The sequence below is a fragment of the Prunus mume genome, linkage group LG5 (assembly GCF_029339155.1).
Source record: "Prunus mume cultivar Tortuosa linkage group LG5, ASM2933915v1, whole genome shotgun sequence".
NCBI classification, from domain to species: domain Eukaryota; kingdom Viridiplantae; phylum Streptophyta; class Magnoliopsida; order Rosales; family Rosaceae; genus Prunus; species Prunus mume.
The window spans coordinates 30445696-30468732 of record NC_142702.1 but is presented as its reverse complement, the minus strand read 5'-3'; the positions used below and the strand labels follow the sequence as shown (position 1 = coordinate 30468732).

The 23037-nt window shown below is 35.1% G+C and overlaps 3 protein-coding genes across 12 annotated transcripts; 1 reads left to right on the top strand and 2 right to left on the bottom strand.

Annotated features, from left to right (window-relative positions):
• Nucleotides 1–4115: 4115 nt before the first annotated feature.
• On the top strand, nucleotides 4116–8211 carry LOC103333468 (mediator of RNA polymerase II transcription subunit-like protein). The gene is made up of 2 exons (XM_089052481.1): nucleotides 4116–4756; nucleotides 7161–8211. The coding sequence occupies exons 1-2, from the start codon at nucleotides 4245–4247 to the stop codon at nucleotides 7795–7797; spliced, it is 1149 nt and encodes a 382-aa protein (XP_088908607.1). The 5' UTR covers nucleotides 4116–4244; the 3' UTR covers nucleotides 7798–8211.
• Nucleotides 8212–8575: 364 nt separating this feature from the next.
• On the bottom strand, nucleotides 8576–11464 carry LOC103333469 (uncharacterized). Of its 7 annotated transcripts, none has more exons than XM_008236298.2 (4): nucleotides 11296–11464; nucleotides 10400–10602; nucleotides 10214–10312; nucleotides 8576–9518 (listed from the first exon to the last, which is right to left on the bottom strand). In XM_008236298.2, the coding sequence occupies exons 2-4, from the start codon at nucleotides 10566–10568 to the stop codon at nucleotides 8776–8778; spliced, it is 1011 nt and encodes a 336-aa protein (XP_008234520.1). In that variant the 5' UTR covers nucleotides 10569–10602; nucleotides 11296–11464; the 3' UTR covers nucleotides 8576–8775. The 7 variants fall into 7 exon arrangements, with proteins under 7 accessions (XP_008234520.1, XP_008234519.1, XP_008234517.1 ...); XM_008236297.2 differs by having other exon boundaries at nucleotides 10400–10651; nucleotides 11296–11452; XM_008236295.3 differs by having other exon boundaries at nucleotides 10394–10651; nucleotides 11296–11450.
• Nucleotides 11465–13425: 1961 nt separating this feature from the next.
• On the bottom strand, nucleotides 13426–21035 carry ORC3 (origin recognition complex subunit 3). Of its 4 annotated transcripts, none has more exons than XM_089052920.1 (16): nucleotides 20860–21035; nucleotides 20423–20741; nucleotides 20157–20326; nucleotides 19916–20046; nucleotides 19499–19772; nucleotides 19292–19369; nucleotides 18754–18800; nucleotides 18556–18646; nucleotides 18183–18397; nucleotides 17398–17467; nucleotides 16430–16512; nucleotides 16228–16314; nucleotides 15265–15340; nucleotides 14891–15018; nucleotides 14111–14287; nucleotides 13426–13788 (listed from the first exon to the last, which is right to left on the bottom strand). In XM_089052920.1, exons 1-16 carry the CDS (start codon nucleotides 20932–20934, stop codon nucleotides 13683–13685), a joined length of 2127 nt encoding a protein of 708 aa, XP_088909046.1. In that variant the 5' UTR covers nucleotides 20935–21035; the 3' UTR covers nucleotides 13426–13682. The 4 variants fall into 4 exon arrangements, with proteins under 4 accessions (XP_088909046.1, XP_088909047.1, XP_088909048.1 ...); XM_089052921.1 differs by having other exon boundaries at nucleotides 18754–18809; nucleotides 19571–19772; XM_089052922.1 differs by having other exon boundaries at nucleotides 19571–19772.
• Between the last annotated feature and the right edge of the window lie 2002 nt (nucleotides 21036–23037).

Here is a 23037-nt window from a genome sequence, read left to right as displayed (position 1 = left end):
AATTATCGACATTGGTAAAAATAAAAAAATTAAATAAAAACCATAGTAGTGCTTTTTTTATAAAGACATTTATAGGATTGTAGATTTTCGATGCGGGGTGTTCACAAAGGGCACCTCAAAAGAATGCCTTCAAAGTATAGTCGTGTGGTTGTACTCTGAATAATAGAATATTTCAAAAGTCCAGCCGCGCGGCTATACCGTTTATCTAGCTCTCTTTTTAATTACTTTGATTAGTAGTTATGTTTTACTTAGTGAATATTAAAGGAAAAAAGAAAAAGAAAAATTGAATTACTATTTATTAAGTAATATAATTCATGAAGTTAATTAATAAATTTAATACTAATTATTTGCTAAGTAAATAATAATTAAAATATAATTACTAATTTCACTAATTAAATCATGCAAATATATTATTTAATTACTAACAATAAAATTTTAAAAAATTAATTAACCTAAACATCCTAAGTTTATATTTATTTTTTTGTAAAAGACCTCGACAAAATTTTTCGTCGGCACATGTATTTTCATCAGGGGAAACCTAATCCGGCAAATTTTGCCAGTATAGACCTGTGAAATTTCGTCACGAGAAGTGTTCATTTTTTTTTAATTAATTTTAAAAATATAAAATTAGTTTCTTTACTTTTTATTTTGGCCAATTTCCTTAAGTTAATGAGTAATACTAGTCTTACCACATTTTTTATACCACATGATGTGCGGTTGATGTGTACATACCACATCATGTAAAATACTAGTTTCTGTTTTTCTAATTTTCTTTATTAAAATACACTTCATTAATTTAATTGATATGACATATGATATGGACATGTCACATCATATAGTATAGAAATGTGGGATAATAATGTGGTAAGTGTAGCATTACTCATTAATATATGTAATTAAGTAATATCTTATCCTTTTTGAATTACTTTAATTAGTAATTATGTTTTAATTATTATTTCTTTATTGAATATTTAAATATGTTACTTATTTCATAAATTGCTCAATAAATAGTAATTAAGTATTTTAAATTATTTCATGCAATTTTCAAACCTAATTTCATTCAAATTTAAATTGAAAGGATATGTCAAAAACGAAAAAAATTAATTGCTTATTCTCATTTGGGTGTCTTAATTAAATTTTTCCAAAGCCCAAGAGCCCCAAGGCTCAAGTCTTTGATTAATATAATGATTATTAATCAGCGCCAAATCCAAAGCCGAGTCTATAGCCAAGCTCATTACCCCAACTCTTCAATGTTAACCATACTTACCAAACCATCGTAGTACTTTTTTTATAAAGACCTTTATAGGATTGTGGATTTTCGATGCGGAGTGTTCACAAAGGGCACCCCAAAAGAATGTCTTCAAAGTATAACCATGCGGCTGTACTACAAATAATATAATATTTTAAAAGTTCAGCCGCGTGGCTATACCCTTTAAGTAGCTCTCTTTTTAATTACTTTGATTAGTAGTTATGTTTTACTTAGTGAATATTAAAGGAAAAAAGAAAAACGAAAAATTGAATTATATTTATTAAGTAACACAATTCATGAAGTTAATTAATAAATTTAATACTAATTATTCGCTAAATAAATAATAATTAAAATATAATTACTAATTTCACTAATTAAAGCAGGCAAATATATTATTTAATTACTAACAATAAAATTTTAAAAAATTAATTAACCTAAACATCCTAAGTTTATATTTATTTTTTTTAAAAGACCTCTCCCAACAAAATTTCATTGGCGTAGGTATTTTCGTTAGGGGAAACCTAATCCAGCAAATTTTGCCGGCATAGACATGTGCCGACGAAATTTCATCTGGAAAAGTGTTCATTTATTTTTATTTTTATAAAAAAATTAATTTTAAAAATATAAAATTAGTTTCTTTACTTTTTCTTTTGGCCAACTTCCTTAATTTAATATATGTAATTAAGCAATATCTTATCGTTTTTGAATTACTTTAATTAATAATTATTTTTTAATAATTATTTATTTATTAAATATTTAAATATGTTATTATTTCATAAATTGCTCAATAAATAGTAATTAAGTATTTTAAATTATTTCATGCAATTTTCAAACCTAATTTCATTCAAATTTAAATTGAAAGGATATGTCAAAAACGAAAAAATTTAATTGCTTATTCTCATTTGGGTGTCTTAATTAAATTTTTCCAAAGCCCAAGAGCACCAAAGCTCAAGTCTTTGATTAATATAATTATTATTAATTAGCGCCAAATCCAAAGCCGAGCCTATAGCCAAGCCCATTACCCCAACTCTTCAATGTTAACCACATTTACCAAACCATCGTAGTGCTTTTTTTATGAAGATCTTTATAAGATTGTGGATTTTCGATGAGGAGTGTTCACACACCTCAAAAGAATGTCTTTCAATTATAGCCGTGCGGCTGTACTACGAATAATATAATATTTTAAAAGTTCAGCCACGTGGCAATACCCTTTAAGTAGCTCTCTTTTTAATTACTTTGATTAGTAGTTATGTTTTACTTAGTGAATATTAAAGGAAAAAAGAAAAAGGAAAAATTGAATTACTATTTATTAAGTAATATAATTCATGAAGTTAATTAATAAATTTAATACTAATTATTCGCTAAATAAATAATAATTAAAATATAATTACTAAATTAAATCAGGTAAATATATTATTTAATTACTAACAAAGTTTGAACTCGTTTTAACATCAACTTTAGGGAGCCAGTTCATCTACCAACTTGTCCTAAAAAATAATTCTTCTCATTCCCAGTGTATAGATCATGAAAAAACTGTCAAAATGAAGCAGTTCCTAACTATTGCGTTTAAAAATCACTAAAAAAAATCATCCGGGCAAAAAAAAAAATTATTAAAAAAAGATACATGTTAACAGCCCATGAAATACTATACCAGGAGTGATAAGTGCCTTATTTCTTATATTTTTAGACACATAGGGAAAGTTGATTAAAAATAGCCTTATCAGTTTACTTTCCTTATTTTCAGCTTTTCTGCGCTCTTAGAAGGTTTATGAAGGAAAATCAACTTTTCGGAGGAGTTTTAGTACAAGGCCAATTGGAGAAGAAAGCTAAGACATTGAAGTCAAATTTTCATAATTTTCTATGAAGTCAATTGTTCCAGAATTGCAAGTCAAGACAGCCAAAGTTGTAATCCTGTCAGAACTGTGCTGCTATGTGAGATTGAACATTTGAAGACCTTCCCGATTTTTCTAAGTGACGTGTAATATATCCTTGGAAAGCTTAGAGATAAAGCTAAGTTTTCAATATTTTTCCAGATTTTTTTAGGAAGTTGAACGACTCCAAAGATTTTGTGCAAGTCAGCTGACGTGTCTCCTAATCAAAGAAGGATTCTTTCCTAGTTTGTTTCCTTAATTGTTTATGGTTTTGATTTTGTTTTAGGAGAGTTTTTCCAGGTCTTTTGAGATTAGAGTTTAGTTATTTTTCACTATATAAGGTTGCCCTAGGTGATCAATTATAAAATAAAATAAATTGCACCCTAAGTAATTATATGGAGGAAGTTACTCCCACTCCACCCACAATCGTCATTTTACTCCCCACTCCACTCCACCCACATTTTTTTTTTCTTTTTCTTTTCAGTTTTTTTATTTATATTTTTAAATATCTATATGTTTACACGATGTAAAAAAGAAAATATATTTGCACATGGAAAAAAAATATAAATGAAAAGGTCAATTGGCAAATGCATGTGTCAAGAGGCTAATAATTATTAATTGAGAGCAATATAGTAAATTAATAATATTTTTATAAAATAAAAAATACTATGAGAATATGACTGCTATTCACATGAGACACAATTGAATTCATTTTGGTCTTTCTTAATTTTAAACTGAATTACAAGAGAAAAAAAAAATCAATTGGCGCGCAGGCTAGTTCTTATTTTTATATATTAAGTTAATGAATTTAAAAAATATATAAAATTGAAATTCATACCCAGTTAATTATACCGGACGCGGATCGGATTCAGATACAAATCCGATTCATTTAGATATAGCGAGGGTCCCGTGAGGAAGGGCAGCGTTCCACTGAGGTCGATTACATGATTAACATTTTCTTAACCTATATGATCTGACTTTGCGGATGTGGGATCATATTCTCTCCTTCTGTGCTCTGCCTGTTAAAGGATATCATCAGCCAAAAAGCAGCAGAAGCAGCAGAAGTCTTCACAGGCAGAGATAATAAAAAGAGGAGATTAGTTTTGTTTTAGGGAGAGAGAAAGATGGAAGAGGCAAAGGCATTGGCTCAACACCAACAGCAACTAATGCTACAGCAGCAGCACCAGCAGCAGCACCAGCAACACCATCAACACCATCAACATCAACAGCAACAGCAACATCAACAGCAACAGTTATTGCTCTTACAACAACTACAAAGGCAACAGCAACAAGCCCAACAGGCCGCGGCCATTTCCCGTTTCCCTTCCAACATCGACGCCCATTTGCGCCCACTCCGAGGCCTCAATCTCCAACCTAACCTTATCCCCAACCCCAACCCCAACCCCAACCCCAACCCTAACCCTAATCCTAATTCTGCTCCTAATCTCCAACAAAATCCTGTTGCGAACCCTCAGCAACAGCCCCAACAACAGCAGCAGCAGCAGCAACAGCAGCAACAGAGGGCCATCCGACCCGGGAACCAGGCGGAGCTACAGATGGCGTACCAGGACGCCTGGCGGGTCTGTCATCCCGACTTCAAGCGTGCCTTCTCTTCCCTCGAAGACGCCTGCGAGAGGTTAAGTATTTAACTGATTAAGGTTTCCATTTCATTAATATCAAACTCAATTTTCATTTGGTTTCGGTTGCATTTTCTGAGTAGGCTTCGTGTGCTTTATTCTACGTTGTTTTACAAATTTAGATCTATACATATACACATACGATATATCCTTATTTTGCATACAATATTTTTTTTGAAAATTCTGACTTAATTCATTTAACCCTTCGAATCCCGTACAATGGAAACTACCCCGACCCCGTTTCCGTTCCATGTACCCTCTCGTTCTTCGTACCAGGTACCTAACGTTGCACTACATCAGTGCATTTTAAGTTACATGAGTTACATGCTAATTGCTGAAATATGCATCATAGTCGTATTTTGGCGTGGACTAACACCTATGTTTCTTCTTTTTTAAATTTTTTATTAGTAGAAAAAAGCATTCTTAATATCCATAATTATGCCTTGGTTTGATATTTGGTAGAATTAACATTATGCCAAATTAACTGTATGAGATAGCCCTTGTAGTTCTGGTTTTTCAGTATCATGTCACTGCAGCAAAGCTATACTGTCATTTTTGTAGTTTGCTTTTAAGAGGAACTAGTTGTACAATTTTTCATCTCTTTGATTCAGTTCGAGTGCTTCATCTTTTATCCACACAAGAGAGTTAGTATTTTGTATAACAGTATATTATGCATTGAAGAGGACTCGAACCTCCAGGCTCTTTAGCACGAGATTTTGAGTCTCGCGTGTCTACCATTTCACCACCAAGGCATTTCATTAAGATATACTGTCTTCCCACCATATAGAGAGTTAGTATTTTGATTTCTTTGATTCAGTTCTTGTGCAACATAAGTTTTCCTCTTCCAGGTTCCCTTCCCACCATTGGGGAGCTTGGCAACCTACTTCATTAAAAGTCAAACCCATGACCTCTCTCTCTTCAAAAGGATGGTATCGTTAGTGGATGAGGAACCAACATGACTTACCACTATGGAAGTTATGTTGAAAGTTCTTTAACATGCCTAAGCTAAAGGATACTTCAATACTTATTTAATATTCTGTGCAGTCCTGTGGACATTTCTGTATAGGTTTTTGGATGATTGTACATTGTTTCTAAACTGATGTCCCACTTATTTAATTCTCGTACGTTCTGTACGGTTTCTTTTTCTTATATTTTTTTCTTTATGATTTGATTTATCTCTTGTGGATATTTCTGTATAAGTTTTTGGATTATTGAACATTGTGTCTAATCTTCCCACTCATTTTAATTTTCTTAACTTCTGTATGATTTCTTTTTTAGGAGTTGTGTGCCTCGTGCCATTATATCCTCCACTGCATAACAGAACCAAACCTTGGACTAATTTGAAAGTGGTAGGGGTATAATTTTTGCAAGAAGAATATTAGATTAGGAAATGAAATATAAAGACTTGGAGTCTTGTGTGTCAGATGTCATGTAAAAGCTACTCTTTACAGCTACTGCCTCTTATAGGATAGATGGAATAAGCAAATTGAGACAACATGTAACAGCCTTGGGCTATAATTTCATTTACTCTTAATTTTTTATATTTATTTTATCCTTCATCTGTTAGTCTGCATACTGCATACTGCTACATGAAGTTGATAAAATATCATTTGAGTCAAAGAGGTTGGTTGGGATATGATTGCAGGTGGCATATAAGTCTTTTTCCCCTGTAGTTTACCATGATCTGAGGGATGACTTGTCCTTTCTTCTCTTGATTTAAAAGGTTTAGCTGGCTAATTTCACATACCTTAAGATTTTGATGGATTCTGTTCTACATTTTGTGTTTCTTGAGGACCTTTTCTTTTGCCTCTTTTTGCTAAATAGACCACATGAACATATACCTTAATTTCAGATACCTAACTGGTCAGCATTCTACGGTGTCTTAGTGTGATGAGAAATCACTGATATGATTTCATTCCGTTATATAAATGTTGTTTGGAAGTTCTGTTAACGTTTGAGTAGTTTAGGATGCATGGTACAGTGTCCAGAATACCATTATATCAATCCAAAGTCATTATGGCCTTTAAGAAGCATTATGACACCTCAATTTGCTTTATTTTATAAACGGCCATCTTTTCTGGAAATCAAGTAGAAGGCATATTGGTCATCTCATCAAGAACTGTGGTTTTTCTAACTGATTAGTTGAAGTGATTGATCACATGGCTGCCAGCTCAATATAGTCTGATGTTTCTGTATACACCAATACATTAATTATGAATCTATGATTGTATGCCGTGTTACCTTTAAGATGGTGGTACCAACTTCTCCTTTGAATTATTCCCAGTTGCTTATTGAAAGTAGTTAGCTTTATCTCCGTGTGTTTATTTAAATTACTTGTGCTTGACCTTTTGAGAATTCGTGCACTTCTGAAGATTTCTTCTACCTTTTTTCCCCATATGGCAGGTTACTGCCTTATCATGTAGTGGCAGATTATGAGGCAGAGGAGGATGACAGAATCCTTGACTCTGACACAACAGGCCTGATACCATCTCGCTCTCAGCAGTGGGATCACAACATATCTGCTAAAGTTGCAGAGTTTACAGCAACGTTTGAGAAACAGGCACTAGCCTTTAACATAATTTCTCGTAAACGAGCTTTGGGGGAATTTCGTTCTGAAGAGAGACTTATGGTTGAGCAGGCACTTTGCCAAGAAGAAAAACGAACGTGTCTGGAATTGAAAGCAGAGCTTGATTCAAGAGAGAAAGCTGGCCGGGAAGCTAAATTACGAATGGCAGCAATCGTTCAGGCAGAGCAAGCTCGGGTTGAGTCACAAGCGCATGCTGAAATGTTGGCTCGGGCCCCAATAAGGGCAAGTGCACTTGGGTCTCAAGGCAATGATGTTGCTATTGGTCATGACATGAGAGAGCAGGAACACGGGGTGAACCCAGAAGAGATGATAAATGGATGGGGAAATAATATGCAAAGAGATGAGAAGGAACCATCTGAAGATTTTTTGAATGATGAAGAGACTGAGAATGGATCCACGGGCATGCAGGATGGCTGGCGTGAAGTTGGGGAGTTTGATTTGAACACGCGTTAAACATTGGAGGTCTTGGCGAATAGTACTAGATCATGGACAGAAAGTCTGTTTATAAACTGGAGAGCCCATTACATGGAAAGTGAATTGGCCGAGGCCTGTCTTTGATTAGTTGTGTATTTCGTGCAGCATGAAATTGGGGAAAATGCTTCCTGTTGAAATTAAAATCACAAATAGAAGAAAAGATCATTGAAGCCACGTACTGCAGTTACTATGGGAGATGGATAGCTTTTATGTTAGCGGGGTTGCTCTTGCAACTGTCAGAGAGCAGCACGTGGGTACAAGAGGTTCTCCTTTGAGAGATTCAAGTTTTTATATTTTGATCATTTCTTACCGTTCTGTATATTGGTTAAGCTTACGAATTTACTTGTACTCTGCTATTGAAATCTGGAATTGTGTGCCCTTGAGTCAGAAGAATCAGAGGCTTATAGTCCCTCCAAGCATGAAGAATGGTTATTATTATGGGTAATGTTAGAGAGAACATCTTTTTTGTACCACAATTGCATACCATCTGATCATTTAAAGTTGGTATGCAATTGTGGTACAAAAAAGTTGGTCTCCCTAGCATTACCTCCTATTATTATTGACTTTAAAAAAATAATTATTTTATCCATGTTCAGTTTTCCTTCCATCAGTGGGGGTTTAGTCTGAACTTGGATTTCTCTCCAGTTGTTCGCAGGATTCGCTTATCAGTCCAAAATCGAAATGCCATAACAATGTTTTCACGCTGCAATTCAAACATTTGCTTGAAAAAAGTAACTTCCAGTACAACCCGAGAAAATGGCCCTACCAAAACACCAAACTCTCATATTCATCCCGAGTTGCATTACATCACCAAAGACTTTATCATCAAGAAATAAAGCTAAACTAGGTATGGTAAGGAGAGGAAGGAGGAAAACGAAGCTTCTGAGCAGGAAGCCTCAAATCAAAGAAGATGAAAAAAAAGAAAAAAGCAAAAGAATACACATGAACTAAAAGTGGCTACAAAATATTGGGGAGTTGAGAATCCAGTCTCTGCTGCAACTCATTGATTTTCAAAGCGAGCTCGGATTTTTGCACCTTGTAGCTCTGCAGCAAGTACTCCTTTCCTTCTATCACCTCCTTCAATTCTCCCACTTCCCTCTTGAGCATCTCAACCCTCTCCCCATCCCCTCTTCCTTTTTCGGTTGCATCAAAATTGCTTTCCCCATCAAGATACCCATTTGCATGACCATTTGTTGCTTCAGGTTGCCAAATAGTGACTGGCGATGATTTGCCGTTGGGGCTCACATGTCCCACACAGTGATCTGCAATTGCCTTCCGAAGCCTTTGAATTTCTCTCTCGGAATCAAAAAAGTCTCTGTTTGCTGAATCAAGTTGTGACTGCAGATGGGTTGAATGTGCCAGCTGAGCATTCAGTGAATTCTGCAGTTCTACAATCTGATCCTGCATCTCTAGTATCATGTCATCTCTTCTCTTTAATTGTTGCCTTAGTTTTTGTATTACATCCCGCTTACTGAAGATGTCAGAGCCAGACTCTGAAACACATGGAGAATCTGAGCAGTTTGAATAGTGGAGGAATGGCTTTGGAGGCAACTCAAGGCGATCAGGAGAAGATGCCCAGACAATGCCATTCTCCTTGTTAAATTCAGGGGTGGGAACTGTAACTAGAGGCAGAGCTCCATCAGATTCACTCAGCATCTGGCCATTGGGCAGGCACTTCATCTCCATCATGGCCTCAGTTCCTATTTCAAATCCAGTACAAATATGAAACAACGAGATTATCATCATAAAAAACGGACTGTCAAATTTTTTATCATGCTATGGCTCATCCAGACTACAAAGAAGTGAAACTATGCAATGAGGAAGAAAGTAATGGGCCAAGATAACTTCCCAGTCAACGAGGTCTTTGAATGAGAAGACCACATAAGATTGTACTAAAAGAATCTGGGAAATTATCTAGTGAATGGTATCACTAACTACATTATGTTTAAAGTTGGTAAAAGTAAGAGAAAACCGCAAATAGATTGCAACAAGTATAATACAATTCAAATCAAGCTCAACTAGCATCAATCCTAATACAGATAGTTGTTTCCCAATAAGACTGCTCATACAGATAATTAACTTCTAGGTCAAGCAAAAATCTAGAACACTTTTTAAGTTTTTCAGTCTTGCTCTTTGGAGAAAATTCAACTGCTGTCATTTGCAAATAAACCAAGTTAGAATAGGGTGCAGCTTTCAAAAACTGAACACTCAGTTCCTCGTTATCTTATTTTCTCAATATAGTTGTACGTGTCATCATATATCATACAAGCTCCAACACCCTAAGGGGCAATGAAGGTGATCAACCATCAGACCAAAACTAATTTTGAGTCCTGAACAGAAACTAACAGGTTTAACTCTCAGAAATTTTCGAGAAAAGATGAAGTATTAATCATACCTGACATGCAATTAAAGCAACTGCCATCACTTTGTTGTGTAAAGGAATAAACATTTGAGTGCACACGGCACTTCCTTCTGTCAGAGGATTTTCCACTTCCTAAAGTTGATCACAATGTCAAAAGTTAGAAACAGGCAGTTTGAAGAAATAAAGTTATACATATTAAAAGACAATTCAAACCATTACTAGCATTCTCCTGGTGCTTTGTGTCAAGTGCTTGCTTCAGCTTGTAACCAAGACGAATTGACAGTGTACTTAACAAGGCACCACCAGCAATAAGAAGCCAATTAGGTCCATCACCCTGAAAAGGTTTGGACTTCTGAGCTCTGGGTACAGCAGTTGTTTTTGGTTTCATTTTAAGAGCTAGTGTAGCGTCGAAGGAAAAAATTCTGAATCATCCAAGAATGACCTATATCAACAATACACCAAAAGTCCATCCTATCCATATGAAAGACATCTTAGGTCAAACTGAATCAAGAAAGAGAACATAATTCGATTTTCAGAAGAAAAATAAAATCACTGCTGCATGAATACCAACCAAAACAAATCAAAATACAGTAAGCTCCAAGATTTGGACATGGAGCAATTAGAATTACTAAGATGGCTGGAAGTAGTATATATATATATATATATATATATATAGAGAGAGAGAGAGAGAGAGAGAGAGAGAGAGTCCAGATGACTGGAGGCTCCGATCGTCCAAATGCATACACCGATTGATCGTGACTATAATGATAGTCAAATGCACCCGTTTAGAGCTTAGAGTTTAGGTTTCAAGTTTTAAGTCTTGGACTTTGGACGTTATCTAGGACCTTGGCTTGGGCATTAAAACCTAAACCCTAAGCCTCAAACGGTTTCCACACGCTAAAATTAGCCAGCATTATCAGTCAGGCGTCCGGAATTTTTAAAAAAATCCCAAGGGTTCTGGTAGAGATATATTTTCTGTGGAGTACAATAAAACAATCCCAAGGGTTCTCTATTTTCTTTTTACAAAGAAGACGCAGAGAGATTAGTGGTTATATTTGAAGAAAGAAAAAAAATATGCACAGAGATAACTATCATTCGAAGCAAAAGAAACCTACCTCGCTTATGCGATTCGTGCATTCATGGTAGCCATTAGGGTTTCTGATATTCGCTCATTCGATTCGAAAAATTAGAGAACTGACTGAGTCACTCGGTCGTTTAACCCTTTTTCCGCTTTCCCTCTTTAGAACCACAACAAAAGAAAATGCAGATTACAGACTTGTAAGTGAGGGTTTTGAAATGGCGGCTTTTACATATTTATTTCTAAAAGTAATTATCTATGGTTTCTATTTTATTTTATTTTTCTTTCGACAAACGGGGACGTGACTGCAAAACGATTTACGCCACGTCACCCATTCATCCCCGGGATTGGGAACTTGGAGCTACAAAATTTTCTGAAAATTCCCATAGAAATAGGAGACTTCTTTTTCTACACAGAAAAACATAAATTTGTAGAGAATAATATAATTTGAAGAGAATTTCTTATGGATAATCAATAAATTTCTACCCTAATTTCACTAATCAAGTTTAGCTAAAACTACCGACGAGCATATGTGAGTTAAATTAGTTGACCAAAGCTGTGTGTTCTTTTGCACTCAAATTTTTATGAGTAATCTAGAATATTGTTTTATTAAAAAATCACTTTATTATTGTAGCCTAAATTCCAAATATTTAAATTAAGCAATTTAATATGGTATATTAAAGGGAAAAATAGCAGTTCCCTATCATAATAATGCGGTAAATTGCCGATGAAGGAATATGATTTTTAATTTTACAAATTTATAAATAAACTCAATCCTAGACATGTATTTATAAAAAAACACAAACACTATTTAAACATAGAAACACACCCAAAATCAACCCCAAAGTCAACTTTTTGGGTGTGTTTATAAATGGGTTTTGAGTGTGTATAATGATGGGTTTTGGGTGTGTTTATAAAGTGTTTTGGGTGTTGGGTTTTTTTATAATTTCAACCTCCATTTTGGGTGTTTTAGTGAAACTCCCTTTTAATTTCTAAACAAGGAAGTGCACCTGCCGAAGGAGTTTACTTCTTCTCTCGAGTACAAACAAAAACAAAAGAGTTTGTTTCTTTTCATAAGAGTAACTCCAGCGGCATGACAGAGCCTCGGGCTAGGGTAAAAAATGCCAAAATCCGTTTCATGAGGAGCTCAAGCCTGTGCACAAGGTGGGATCCAAAGAACTTATAAGAGCAACTCCACCTATTTGCCCTTAGCCATGGCAAGGGGGAGCTAGGCAGCCACTATTCATGTGAATAGTGGTTGCCCTTGCAAAATCCAATTTTGTGTTTCCACCGTGTCCTTGCTAAGGGCAGTTACTATTCATTTTTTTGTTTTATTTACAACTTTTTTTACCTCAATAATTAATTTGGATAATATTTTCGGATAAGATTTTCGGGTTCCTACGTGTCAATACTATTCATATCTCATAATCGGATAAAATTTTCAATTTCAAATTTCAGATAAATTAAAAAAAGGCTGGTATTTATAGAAAAAAATTCATTAATTTTTGGGTATTTTTTAAAAAAATTTCCAAATTTTTTCCAGTATTTTATTGCAAAAATTTGCCGTTGGATTGGAGGAAAAATCAGATCGGAGAGCCTGCATAACGCCACGTGGCAACAGGAAAAAAATCAAATCGATGATCAGAAGTCTGTAGCAAATCGTAGTGCTACAATAACCCCTCATTTTGGACCTCAGTGAACTTGCCTTCGGCCACCGAGGAGGTGGGTCCCACACCACCCCGTCCCCCCCTGGGCTGCTCACTGAACGCCATTTTTTTTCCCCCCCTAACCTCGGGCTGGGCTGCAACGGTGGAAAGGCTCTAAAATGGAATGATGAATTTTAGCATGTTAGAGATTTAGAAATTAGAAAAAGAAGGTGATTTTATATTGTAAAATGGAAAATACGTTAGCTGGCTCTAGAGTTGGGCAAACTAAATAGAAAAAGAAACAAATGAACAGGATTGTTGAGGTTGGATCTAAACTGCTAAACTAAACCACACAACAATGGTTTGTTTGATTCGTTTTCATCCGTAATTTTAGTTAAAATACCAAACCAAACCAACCAGTGGCAGTTATATGGTAATTGGTTTGGTCATATTAATTTCTCCTTGTTTTGCCTTTGCTTTACCTTTTTGTTTAGCACAAGATATACTAAAGAAAGAGGAAATTGAAAATTATATTGTAGCCTACTTCACTCCTTCATATGCACATTTCTTTTTCATGTGGTCACTCAATCATGTGTCATCTTACCAACATCAAAACGATGGGCACTCTCTTGGATGCCGCATATCTCAACTCTTAGGTCTCAAAACATATGAAAGCATATTTGAACCCATTACCAACCTCATATTTAATTATAACATTAGTAACCGAAAGTATTAATTAAGGGGAAAATTATGAGCCAACCAAACTTCATATAACTTGTCACAGGCCAAAGGCCACTCTCTGCACAGAGTCACGACGTTTTTTGCTGGGCATCCGAATGAGGCCTGTAATTTGTAGTTCGGTAATTGCCCTGCAAAATCGGGCTCTGTGAAAAGCAAAGTTAAGGATCCAACAAAAAGGGAAAAAAGAAAAGCAAAGTTAATGATCTTGATGCACATCCGACTTTTTAATTTTAGGCAGTAATTCAATGAGGGAAAAACAAGAAGGAAAACACAATGCTTGATGCAGGCAGATGTAATGAACGATATGCACCTATAACACAGCAAAACCACGGGGACTTCATCAATTCTCTGACTCGAAACTTGGTTTGTAACTAGTAATTTGATCTTTGCATACAACTTGGGAAGATGGTCAACTCACAGAAAACGAAGATGTGCACTGTGCAGTATGAAAAAACAAAAGGATACTGAATAGATGCTTCGCTCTTGTTTTCAGATTCGTTCACGTCCTTTCGTCTTTTCGGTAGTGGGGACTGCTTCAACTTGCACTCCCCTTTCCTACTGGGCTGACTGGCAATTGTTTTGAAAGACTGGAACCAGTCATGAAGATTGATAAGATCGCCGTGCTCTTGAGCCAAGGTATACCTACAAGATAAAATTAACGTAATAAACTCAACCTTAAAGTAGCGGCCACTGCAGACTTCGAACTATGATCAGAAGTAGACAGCTAGAATGAAGCAAATTACTCATGTACAGTGTTTTAAGTCACATTGGTATATCACATTGGAATTATGATCAATTACCAGCTACTGATCTTATGATTTAAACCTATCTTGTATTGTACGCCCTTACTGGTAATGGATAACCAAAATTCTATCTATTATCTAATATTTGGTCTCTTGATCATCCACAAAGGCAATTCGAAAAAAATATTACCCAGAGATAATAAGTTATTCTTTGTTAGAAAAGAAACTTTCGGAAGAAAATATATTTTAACGTCCAAACAGGAATGGGAAAAAAATGAAAGATCTCCAAAAACACAATGATATTAAACCAGAAGACAATTTGATTTTGCGTCTAATAATGAAGGCAAAATCCCTCCAAGTCTAGACCACTAAGTAATTGAATAGAAAGCCAACGCATCTTACCATCAGTTTTAAGAAAGTACAGTGCAAACTTGAATTGGGACTTCTATTAGCCTCCATCAGCGTTAGACAATTTCAATATTATAGCTACGGTTATACTCACACAATTGAGGTATCGGGCATGGATGACAATGGAATGTTGCCACTCCTGCTGCAGCAACTGCATCGTAGGATTTTATGGAACTCCAAAAGATCCACTTGAATCCTCTTTCTTGAATCTCCAATCAAAGCCTGAAATAAGTGTGAAGTTAAGAACAGAAAGGAGATTTATTGAGTTTCAGGATTCAGTTACAAAACTTTCATAAGTGGCGGGCATGCTAATCAACTAATCTGATAAAAGTAGCCTGTCAAAACATTAAATATCAAACATCCAAGAGTTTGCTTGATTAATTATAGGTAGTAATAAAATCCTATACAGATTTCATGATAAGTTGCTGGTATATGTAAATTAGTCAGAGCAGCCATTGCAATGCTTACCGATTGAAGTTTTTCAACATTTCTAAAGCAAACAATTTCGTGACATTGTATGCACTCAATCGGCCTCATGAAATACCTGTCATGGAGAAATAAAAATAAAATATAAAAAGGAAAAGATATTAACCCAGGATGCTTTTCAATAACCATATTAAGCTGTAAAATCATACGAGATAATAGGTATTAAGAAACTCCATTTCATTTGAATGAAGGTGATCTTACACAAAAGGAGTCATGTGTGTTTGCCAAAACCTTATCACTGCGAACAGAGAAGTCAATAGACTCAATACTTCAAGGATGCATGAGAAGTTGTTCATTCTAAATCTTTCAAGAGGAAAAGTTAAATTCACAAAATTCTTTGCTGTAAAAAGAAGCATTTCATTACTAATTATGTTGTTACTGATTAATATGTAGACTTAAAGACCCACTTTTAGAATTATTAAATTAAATAAGGAAAATAACCTTGCCTGCTGACCCCATCCTAAAAGAATAGAACAATCATTTCCATTTTCTTTTTAAGTTGTGTGAGTTGTCTTCAAATTTCAGATCTAGAAAAATTATATGCTTGAGCTAAATTTGGGAAAAAGGGGAAGAAATTTTCAGATCTTCAACACCTCTGCAATTTTTTTTAATCTTTTAAACAAAACAAATTGCTGTGGTTGAAAAACAATTGTTAAAACCAAAGCATTTTGGTTCCATACAACAATTAGCTCAGAACTTGTGAAATAATCTTCTGAAACTTTTGTCTAGCCTCAACTTCCAAGTCACTTCATATGAACGCATAGTATAAGCAAAGCCAATTGGCAATATAAGTACAAAATATTTGCCCAGGATAGCTTAAGATTGAGACAAGTTATGCAGAAGAGTTTGTCCATTGAGTCAAGAGTATGGACTTTTGTTCCAATGCTGATCAGAAAATAAGCACTAAGTTTTGAAAGAAGGCAATGGCAAAATTATAGTAGTTACCTAACCATGCAATCAACTAGTATAGCAGCTTTTCCATTTATTGATTGTGACTTCCCAATTTTTAAGGGACTGTGAGATGTATGTCTCCTGTCACATGAACACTGTCAAAACCAAGCCACTAGAAACTGAGATCCACCAAGTTTAAAATATAAAATATAACATGGGTGGGTCAAAGCTATTGAGAGAGAGAGAGATATATTACCTGGATATGTCTGTAAAATCTGGTTTACAACTTCCTCCCTCAAATTTCAACAAGGCCTGCAACTCCTTTACCTTGTCGTGAATCTATTCCAAGCACATAACTGATGATCACTCAACTGATATTATATGGACTTAGTAATCAACTACTATCACTGCTTAAAACATGTCAAAGTAACAGCTAGATGATAAGGTAACAAAATTACAACAAAGCTTAGCATCTATAAGGCACACAGGGTACATCATATATAGACCATTGAATACTTTAAAAGGGTATAGGCACAAATGTTCAGGTACAAAATATATATTGAATTAAGGAAAAGACAAATGATGAGATGTACATCAGAATTCCAAATTATTTTCTGTGCATATTCAATTGTTTGATTGGTGTTCACTGATAAAAGAAAGAATATTTTCCTTAAGGAGTCCTGTTGATAATTCAGGTTTAGTTACAAAATTTCAATTCCTTCTGCTCTCCTAAAGGCACAGCATCAACATAGCTCTTGTGAAGCTACAGTACTCATCAAACCACACATGCAACCCAAAGATATCTAACCATCACTTAGGCCATGGAAACAACAAAAACAAGGACCAGGTCCTACAAATTTGGGCTACCAATTGATTAGAGATCATCCACAAGCTCACTAGTCATTACAGAAATCTATCAAAAGCTCATAAGAAAATAAAGAAACTCATGTCTTTAATTTTGTAAAAAAACTGTATTTGCATAACACAAAAATGTGTGACAACAAAAGGACCCTATTGCAAATTTTAGATTGAAAAGGCTTACCCATAGCTAAAGCAAAATCTAGTAAAGAAAAGTATTCATGCCCACTCAACTAACAGGGATAATCTCCAATTACAGAAATGAAAAAGTAAAGTATTAAAAAGGATATTATATAAATAACAGCAAAGCACAACAAAATTCGTATTAAAATTTCAGCAAACCCTGAGGCTAAAATGAGGTCATACCTCAGGAACATCCACAGTGAGAACTTCCCAACTTTTGAGCAACTGACAGAGCAATGCTGCAGGAAGATCCCTGGTCAATTTCAAAGTTTAGACAGTTCGGAAAACAGTTTATGGGCGAAGCAGAGAAATTTAAGTTAACTAATGAGCAGAACTTCTTGTTTTAGTATTTCTATGAACATAAATGGAAAAAATAAATTTTAAATGATATCTAGAAAAACATGGAACATCAAAAGTGACGCTCATCTAAATTGACTCTAAGTAGCATGATGCTTGGATAAGAATAAATAGAAAATTAATTATTAAAATCAGAACTACACTAGAAAACATAAGAACTAAACCATGTGTGCAAAACTATAGTTGAGAGGAAATAAGTCTCAGCAGGTTGGATGGTAGAACGAGGAGAGGGGGAGGGGAGAGGCAGGGCTCGGAGAACGAACCCAGACCAGAGTCTGTATCATGGTGAAGGTAAGGTAATGTTGTATCATTGTATTTTATTCTTGTTTCCCCACTAAACCCTAAACCCTGACATGAGTTTCTTTATTTTCTGATGAGCCAATAACTTGAACGCGTTCGAGACTGGGACTGAGAGAGGTGTTTAATTTTTCTATCAGAAATTTCTATTTTAGTTGGTCGCTGCTTCATCCTTCTTTCATTAGTTGACGTCCTCACAAACCAGAGTTCTATAAGGAGATGGCCTTGATTGGTTCCACGAACTCTGTCCCTAAGACTACCTTAAAACATCTGACCACTTCAACCATCTGCATTCTTTGAAACTCATTACTTACCTAACTTTGCGTACTACCTGACAAATAGTTTGTCCCTTCTGGAAGCTCAAATCTTGTTCAAGCATATAGCGATCACTTGACAAAGATGTAGCTAAACTTTCTCCAATTCCAGTGGGATTATCAGAAGCCAATGAGGTGTAAATATCTGGATCAAGTGTCTCACAAAATAAGTCTAACAATTGAATTTTGCCACACTTCCCAGCTTCATATAAGCACTGCAAAACACTTGTGTGTCAAGATGCGGAAAGGCCAATTTGATGATATGAAACAAGAAAGGTACAAGGCCTTAAAAACATAAAAAGAAGACGAAAAAAGTTAAATTTTGTTCTTTCACTAATAATTAACATCTGTATAAGAAAATGAAAGGAGTCACCAGAACAATAGAGCTCCAGACCATCTGCAATCTCTTCAACTCTGTCAAACAATGAGCTATAGGGATATCAGTTTGTTCAGCCATTTGATCCCTGATGACAGATTTTCCAAAAGATGTCATCATATTTTATTTTTTATTAAAAAAATTTAAACTCATCCTTAAACAAAATGAGTAAATATTGTTGAACTTTATGATTACCTTGCATGAAGTAAAATTTCGGATGCCCCCTTAACCACTTTCTCACTCTGAAATCCCTTCAATGGTCAAATAACATCTTAGTAAATTATGACAAACATTGCTAGGGATTGGGTGGGGGCAGGTAGGAGAAGGCTTATCAAGGATGCATATATTAGCAAAAAAAAATTAAAAAAGAAAACAGGGAGTTATAATTGACAAAGTTATTATTGTTGCTTTATATCTGATTGCACGTATATACATCAAGGCATAAACCAAATGTTCTGCGTCAAAATAATTTTCGTGGCAAATCCAAAAAAGGGACCGCGGTGGTGGGTGGAGGATCAGTTGCCAACTAACGACTTTGTTACAGTTCATTAGACGACAAAAAGGAAAATCGTTTTCTATTTTATTAAATGAAAAATCTGAACAAAAGATAGCAGAAGATGAATGTGAATATAAATTTGGGCATGAGTTATGCACCTTGACTTGAATGCAATCTACCTATGGCATTGTAAACATGATAGCCACAAAGAGGACAGATAAAGTGCATGGATGCTACCTTGCTGTCTTCTTTAGCAAGCAACTGTCCAAGCATGAAGCTTAAAGGCTCCGTGGAGAAATGTTGGACACATGCTATCTGAAAAACACTTTGTGACATCAGCAGGGACCTAGTCATGCTGGCAGGAAAACATGAGAGGAAATGCAACATAGTGTAGAGAACATTGACAATGTGTTCATAAAATCTGAAAACAACTTAATTACCAACCTTCAAAGCTCTAAAAAAAGATGTCAATGTACCATCCTGATTTAAGAAGTAGTTTCGCAGAAAAATAGCCACCTTTTGACCAACAGCGAAACCAGAACACTGCCTCACAAGAGCAGCCTCAACAACTGCATCCATCCTCTCAGCCGGTGATCCCAATGTGAACTTGCAAGGGCGCAACTTCTTCAGCACATTTGAAGGAAGTATGTTACTTGGGGCATCCAATGTTGTTGCAACTCCCATAATTAAAATGACTGGGATCTTGACAATCCATTCACTGATAGAAACAAGGGAGCAAGTTACAAGCGCAGGTAAGCATAATCTTGTACTCTGAGAGAGAGAGAGAGTGTGTGTGTGTGTGTGAAAAAAGATCTGGAAACTTGTTGTATAAGCCACATATGAGGGTTGGGGTTAGAATACCTCAACATAAGAATCAAATCAGACAAGACAGGACCACAACATCGTTCCATATCGTTTATAATGACAACCACTGGAGAACCATAGTTTCCCTGCTGGCTGTACCATGATGCCAATATGGACATATCAGCTGCCTGCATAAAAAGGCAACGCAGAATTAGAAGCAATAATGGAATTCGAAGAAATTGAATAAGAATACGATTCTTCGGAAATTTTAACTGAAGGAACAAGGAAATGTAAATACATCAAAAGTCCGCATCAAAAACTGTCTCAATAAACTTGTGAGACAACCAGCAATGCCATTCTTGGGAGAAAAGTCGAAGGAGGAAAGGTTAGCCACATGGCATCCATGAGATTTCAAGAAGAGGCCAAGCTCTTGAAATGTCAAGAAATCATCAACAAACTCCATATTCTCTGCCAGTAACGATTCAATCAAGTTAGATCATTGATGACGACTAACATTATCAACTCACTCAACTCAATTTGAACAATAGATGTTGGAGACCATACTGGTGAGAAGGAGCGCAGTGAAGAGCTGGTGGGTGACAATGGGAGAAGGTGGCGGAAATGGTTTGATAGTATTCGTATTGAAGGAGTCCCGTACCCAGCTGTGTATGTCATTAAATACACGAGCATTCATATTCCTCAGAACGTCCTTGATAGTGGAGTCAATTCCAGACCAAACCAACTGAAAAGCTTCCATTCGCAAGCAGCGCTCATCCCATTCCTTCTTCTCAGGCTTAAGCTTTGTTGGGCTTAGATCAAGCCTCTTTCGGGCTTTCCCATTACAAGTTAACTTTTCAGATGCTTTGTGAAGAACAAAAAAATGCTGTTTATAAATCAAATTACAAATTAGAGAGGAAGCCCCAACCACAGAGCAATATTAAACAAAAATTACAAGATATAGAAATCGAAGCACAAGAACGGAAAATAGGAACGCAAGGGACCTGGAGGTTGTTTTGGGTGGTATCGGGGCTTGAGGGAGGTCGTGAATCACCCGCACTTGCAGATGAATGCGCCATTAATGCTCTTTTCTCTTCTACACTCTACAGAATTAGCCAATTTTAGGGTTTCCTTCCTACCCCGCCCAATTGGCGGTATTTCTACACTCTACTTTTTTTTAATGCTGGGATGTCCGACTCTCTTTCTTTTGGCGGGAAAATAAAATAATCACAATCTCGCGATAAATTGATTTTCTATCTATTGAAGTGATAACCCGATAAATTATTGTCTATATACTCAAAACCGTGATCCAACCAAAAGAAGTCTCTTTTTTTCGGTCGATATACCTAAAAAGAGTCTTTTCGACCAAAAAAAAAATAATACCTAAAAAGAGTCCTAGTCCTATGAAGGCTAGGTCATTTCTTGTCTATTAAAAATTAGGATGAGGTCATCCTATAATCCTACTCCTAGATGATTAGGTCATCTCAAACAACTATGATCTAAAGGCTACATGACTCCTCTTCAATCTATGCAATTCTAAGTACCATAATATCTTGTATAACTTAACTTCAAACACTTGACTGACTTAAGCATCATAGGGATTTTGATCGACATCACACCAAGATTCCCCGTTAGCCTTCCTTTTTGTATGTTTTTTATGACGATTTGGTTGGTCACGTTGACTAAGTTTAGACAAATTGTCAAACATCTATTTCCATAAGTCATTTTGCTATTGAGATCAAATTTAGGCATCAACAAAAACATATATGAAAACAACGTTGATTGATAAAGAAGAGGAACAACTGACATGAGGAGGGTGTAGAGTTAAACTTAAAATCCAAACACAGGTGAGAAGGAAAGCGTAATTTGTATGTTGATAAAGTTGAACTTAAATATAACATTACATCACCATACTATGCTAAATTCAAGGACATGACTCCTACTAAATTAATCTATTACTGACACTACTAACAAACTGCTTCACTACTGGGAAACTCCTAAAGACTTGGTAAACATAACAACGTGCAACATGACTTCCTACATAATAGGATAATAAGTTTATTTAATTAAAAACAACTGCTGTAACTAGATAAAAATTTTAACATAGGGTGGAGAGGAGATTATGAGGTATAAATACACGGACTATATATAGAGATAGGGATGGAAATAAACAAAATTCATAAATATTGATTTTTAAGGAATAGGGAAAGGAATGAAGGGAATGGTGACGAGAGAGATGAGGTGTTGAGTGTGTAAATGATTGTAAAAAATAGTTGGTTGTTTAAATCATTTCATTTACTTGTCGTTTTTACTAACAGAATTCATATGCTAATGATAGAGAGATTATATTTTTTTTGGTTAAACATAGAGAGATTATATTTGAATATCTTATAACATGGCAAGTGATGCATGATACAACCATCTAATAAAATTATTTTTTTACAAGTTAAAATGAGATGTCACTTATTGCATAAATGAAACCTGGTACAGTTTTCTAGATAGCAATGCATCATATTTTTAAGGCCCGTTTGGTATCTTATTAAAAAAAAAACTCAAAAAAAATATATATTTTTTACCATGAGTTTTTATATATTGATTTTAAGATCTAAAAACTTGTTTGGTATTGAAGTCCAAACTATTTTTAAGATCTAAAAAAATTGAAAATAAAATTAGAAAATCAGAAACCCTAAATTCTCAAATTGAAAGTAACAAAGGAAAAGGGGAGAGAGAGAGAGAAAAAAAAAACTGTAAAACCTCACTTTTTTTAGTTTTTTTAAAATGAGTCTTTTTTAGTTGTTTTAGGGTTGAATTTTTGAGAAATTAGTTTTTACCAAATGTGAATTATAGATTTTGGACCCAAAATTTGTTTTTGTATTTAAAAAATTGAATCAAAGTAGGATACCAAACGGGTCCTAAATTTCTGATGAACAGAAGGATTGAAGTCAGAATTAAACCACCTCATGTCTTGCTATATTCTATAATCACTCTACTGAACTATTGAACTTTGTTTTCTTGGATAAACTACTGAACTTTGTGATGGGACCAAGCCCCTTCAAATTCATTATGCCAACACATACATAATATAGGAAAACCTGGTCACCATAGAAGGAAAAAATACGTAGGAAAATTTCAATGTGATGTACAAAGTTACACTCGCTCAAAATTGACTGGAATGAGGAACT

What these genes read in the sequence shown, in the direction of transcription:
- LOC103333468 (XM_089052481.1), top strand. Translation starts at nt 4,245, where the DNA reads ATGGAAGAGGCAAAGGCATTGGCTCAACACCAACAGCAACTAATGCTA. An exon ending in CTCGAAGACGCCTGCGAGAG is followed by an intron (nt 4,757 to 7,160) that starts GTTAAGTATTTA and finishes CCCATATGGCAG; the next exon opens with GTTACTGCCTTATCATGTAG.
- LOC103333469 (XM_008236295.3), bottom strand. Translation starts at nt 10,568, where the DNA reads ATGAAACCAAAAACAACTGCTGTACCCAGAGCTCAGAAGTCCAAACCT. An exon ending in CCAGGAGAATGCTAGTAATG is followed by an intron (nt 10,313 to 10,393) that starts GTTTGAATTGTC and finishes GATCAACTTTAG; the next exon opens with GAAGTGGAAAATCCTCTGAC. An exon ending in TTGCTTTAATTGCATGTCAG is followed by an intron (nt 9,519 to 10,213) that starts GTATGATTAATA and finishes GATTTGAAATAG; the next exon opens with GAACTGAGGCCATGATGGAG.
- ORC3 (XM_008236632.3), bottom strand. Translation starts at nt 20,934, where the DNA reads ATGGCGCATTCATCTGCAAGTGCGGGTGATTCACGACCTCCCTCAAGC. An exon ending in CCACCCAAAACAACCTCCAG is followed by an intron (nt 20,742 to 20,859) that starts GTCCCTTGCGTT and finishes ATTTATAAACAG; the next exon opens with CATTTTTTTGTTCTTCACAA. An exon ending in CTTTTTTTAGAGCTTTGAAG is followed by an intron (nt 19,370 to 19,498) that starts GTTGGTAATTAA and finishes AGTGTTTTTCAG; the next exon opens with ATAGCATGTGTCCAACATTT.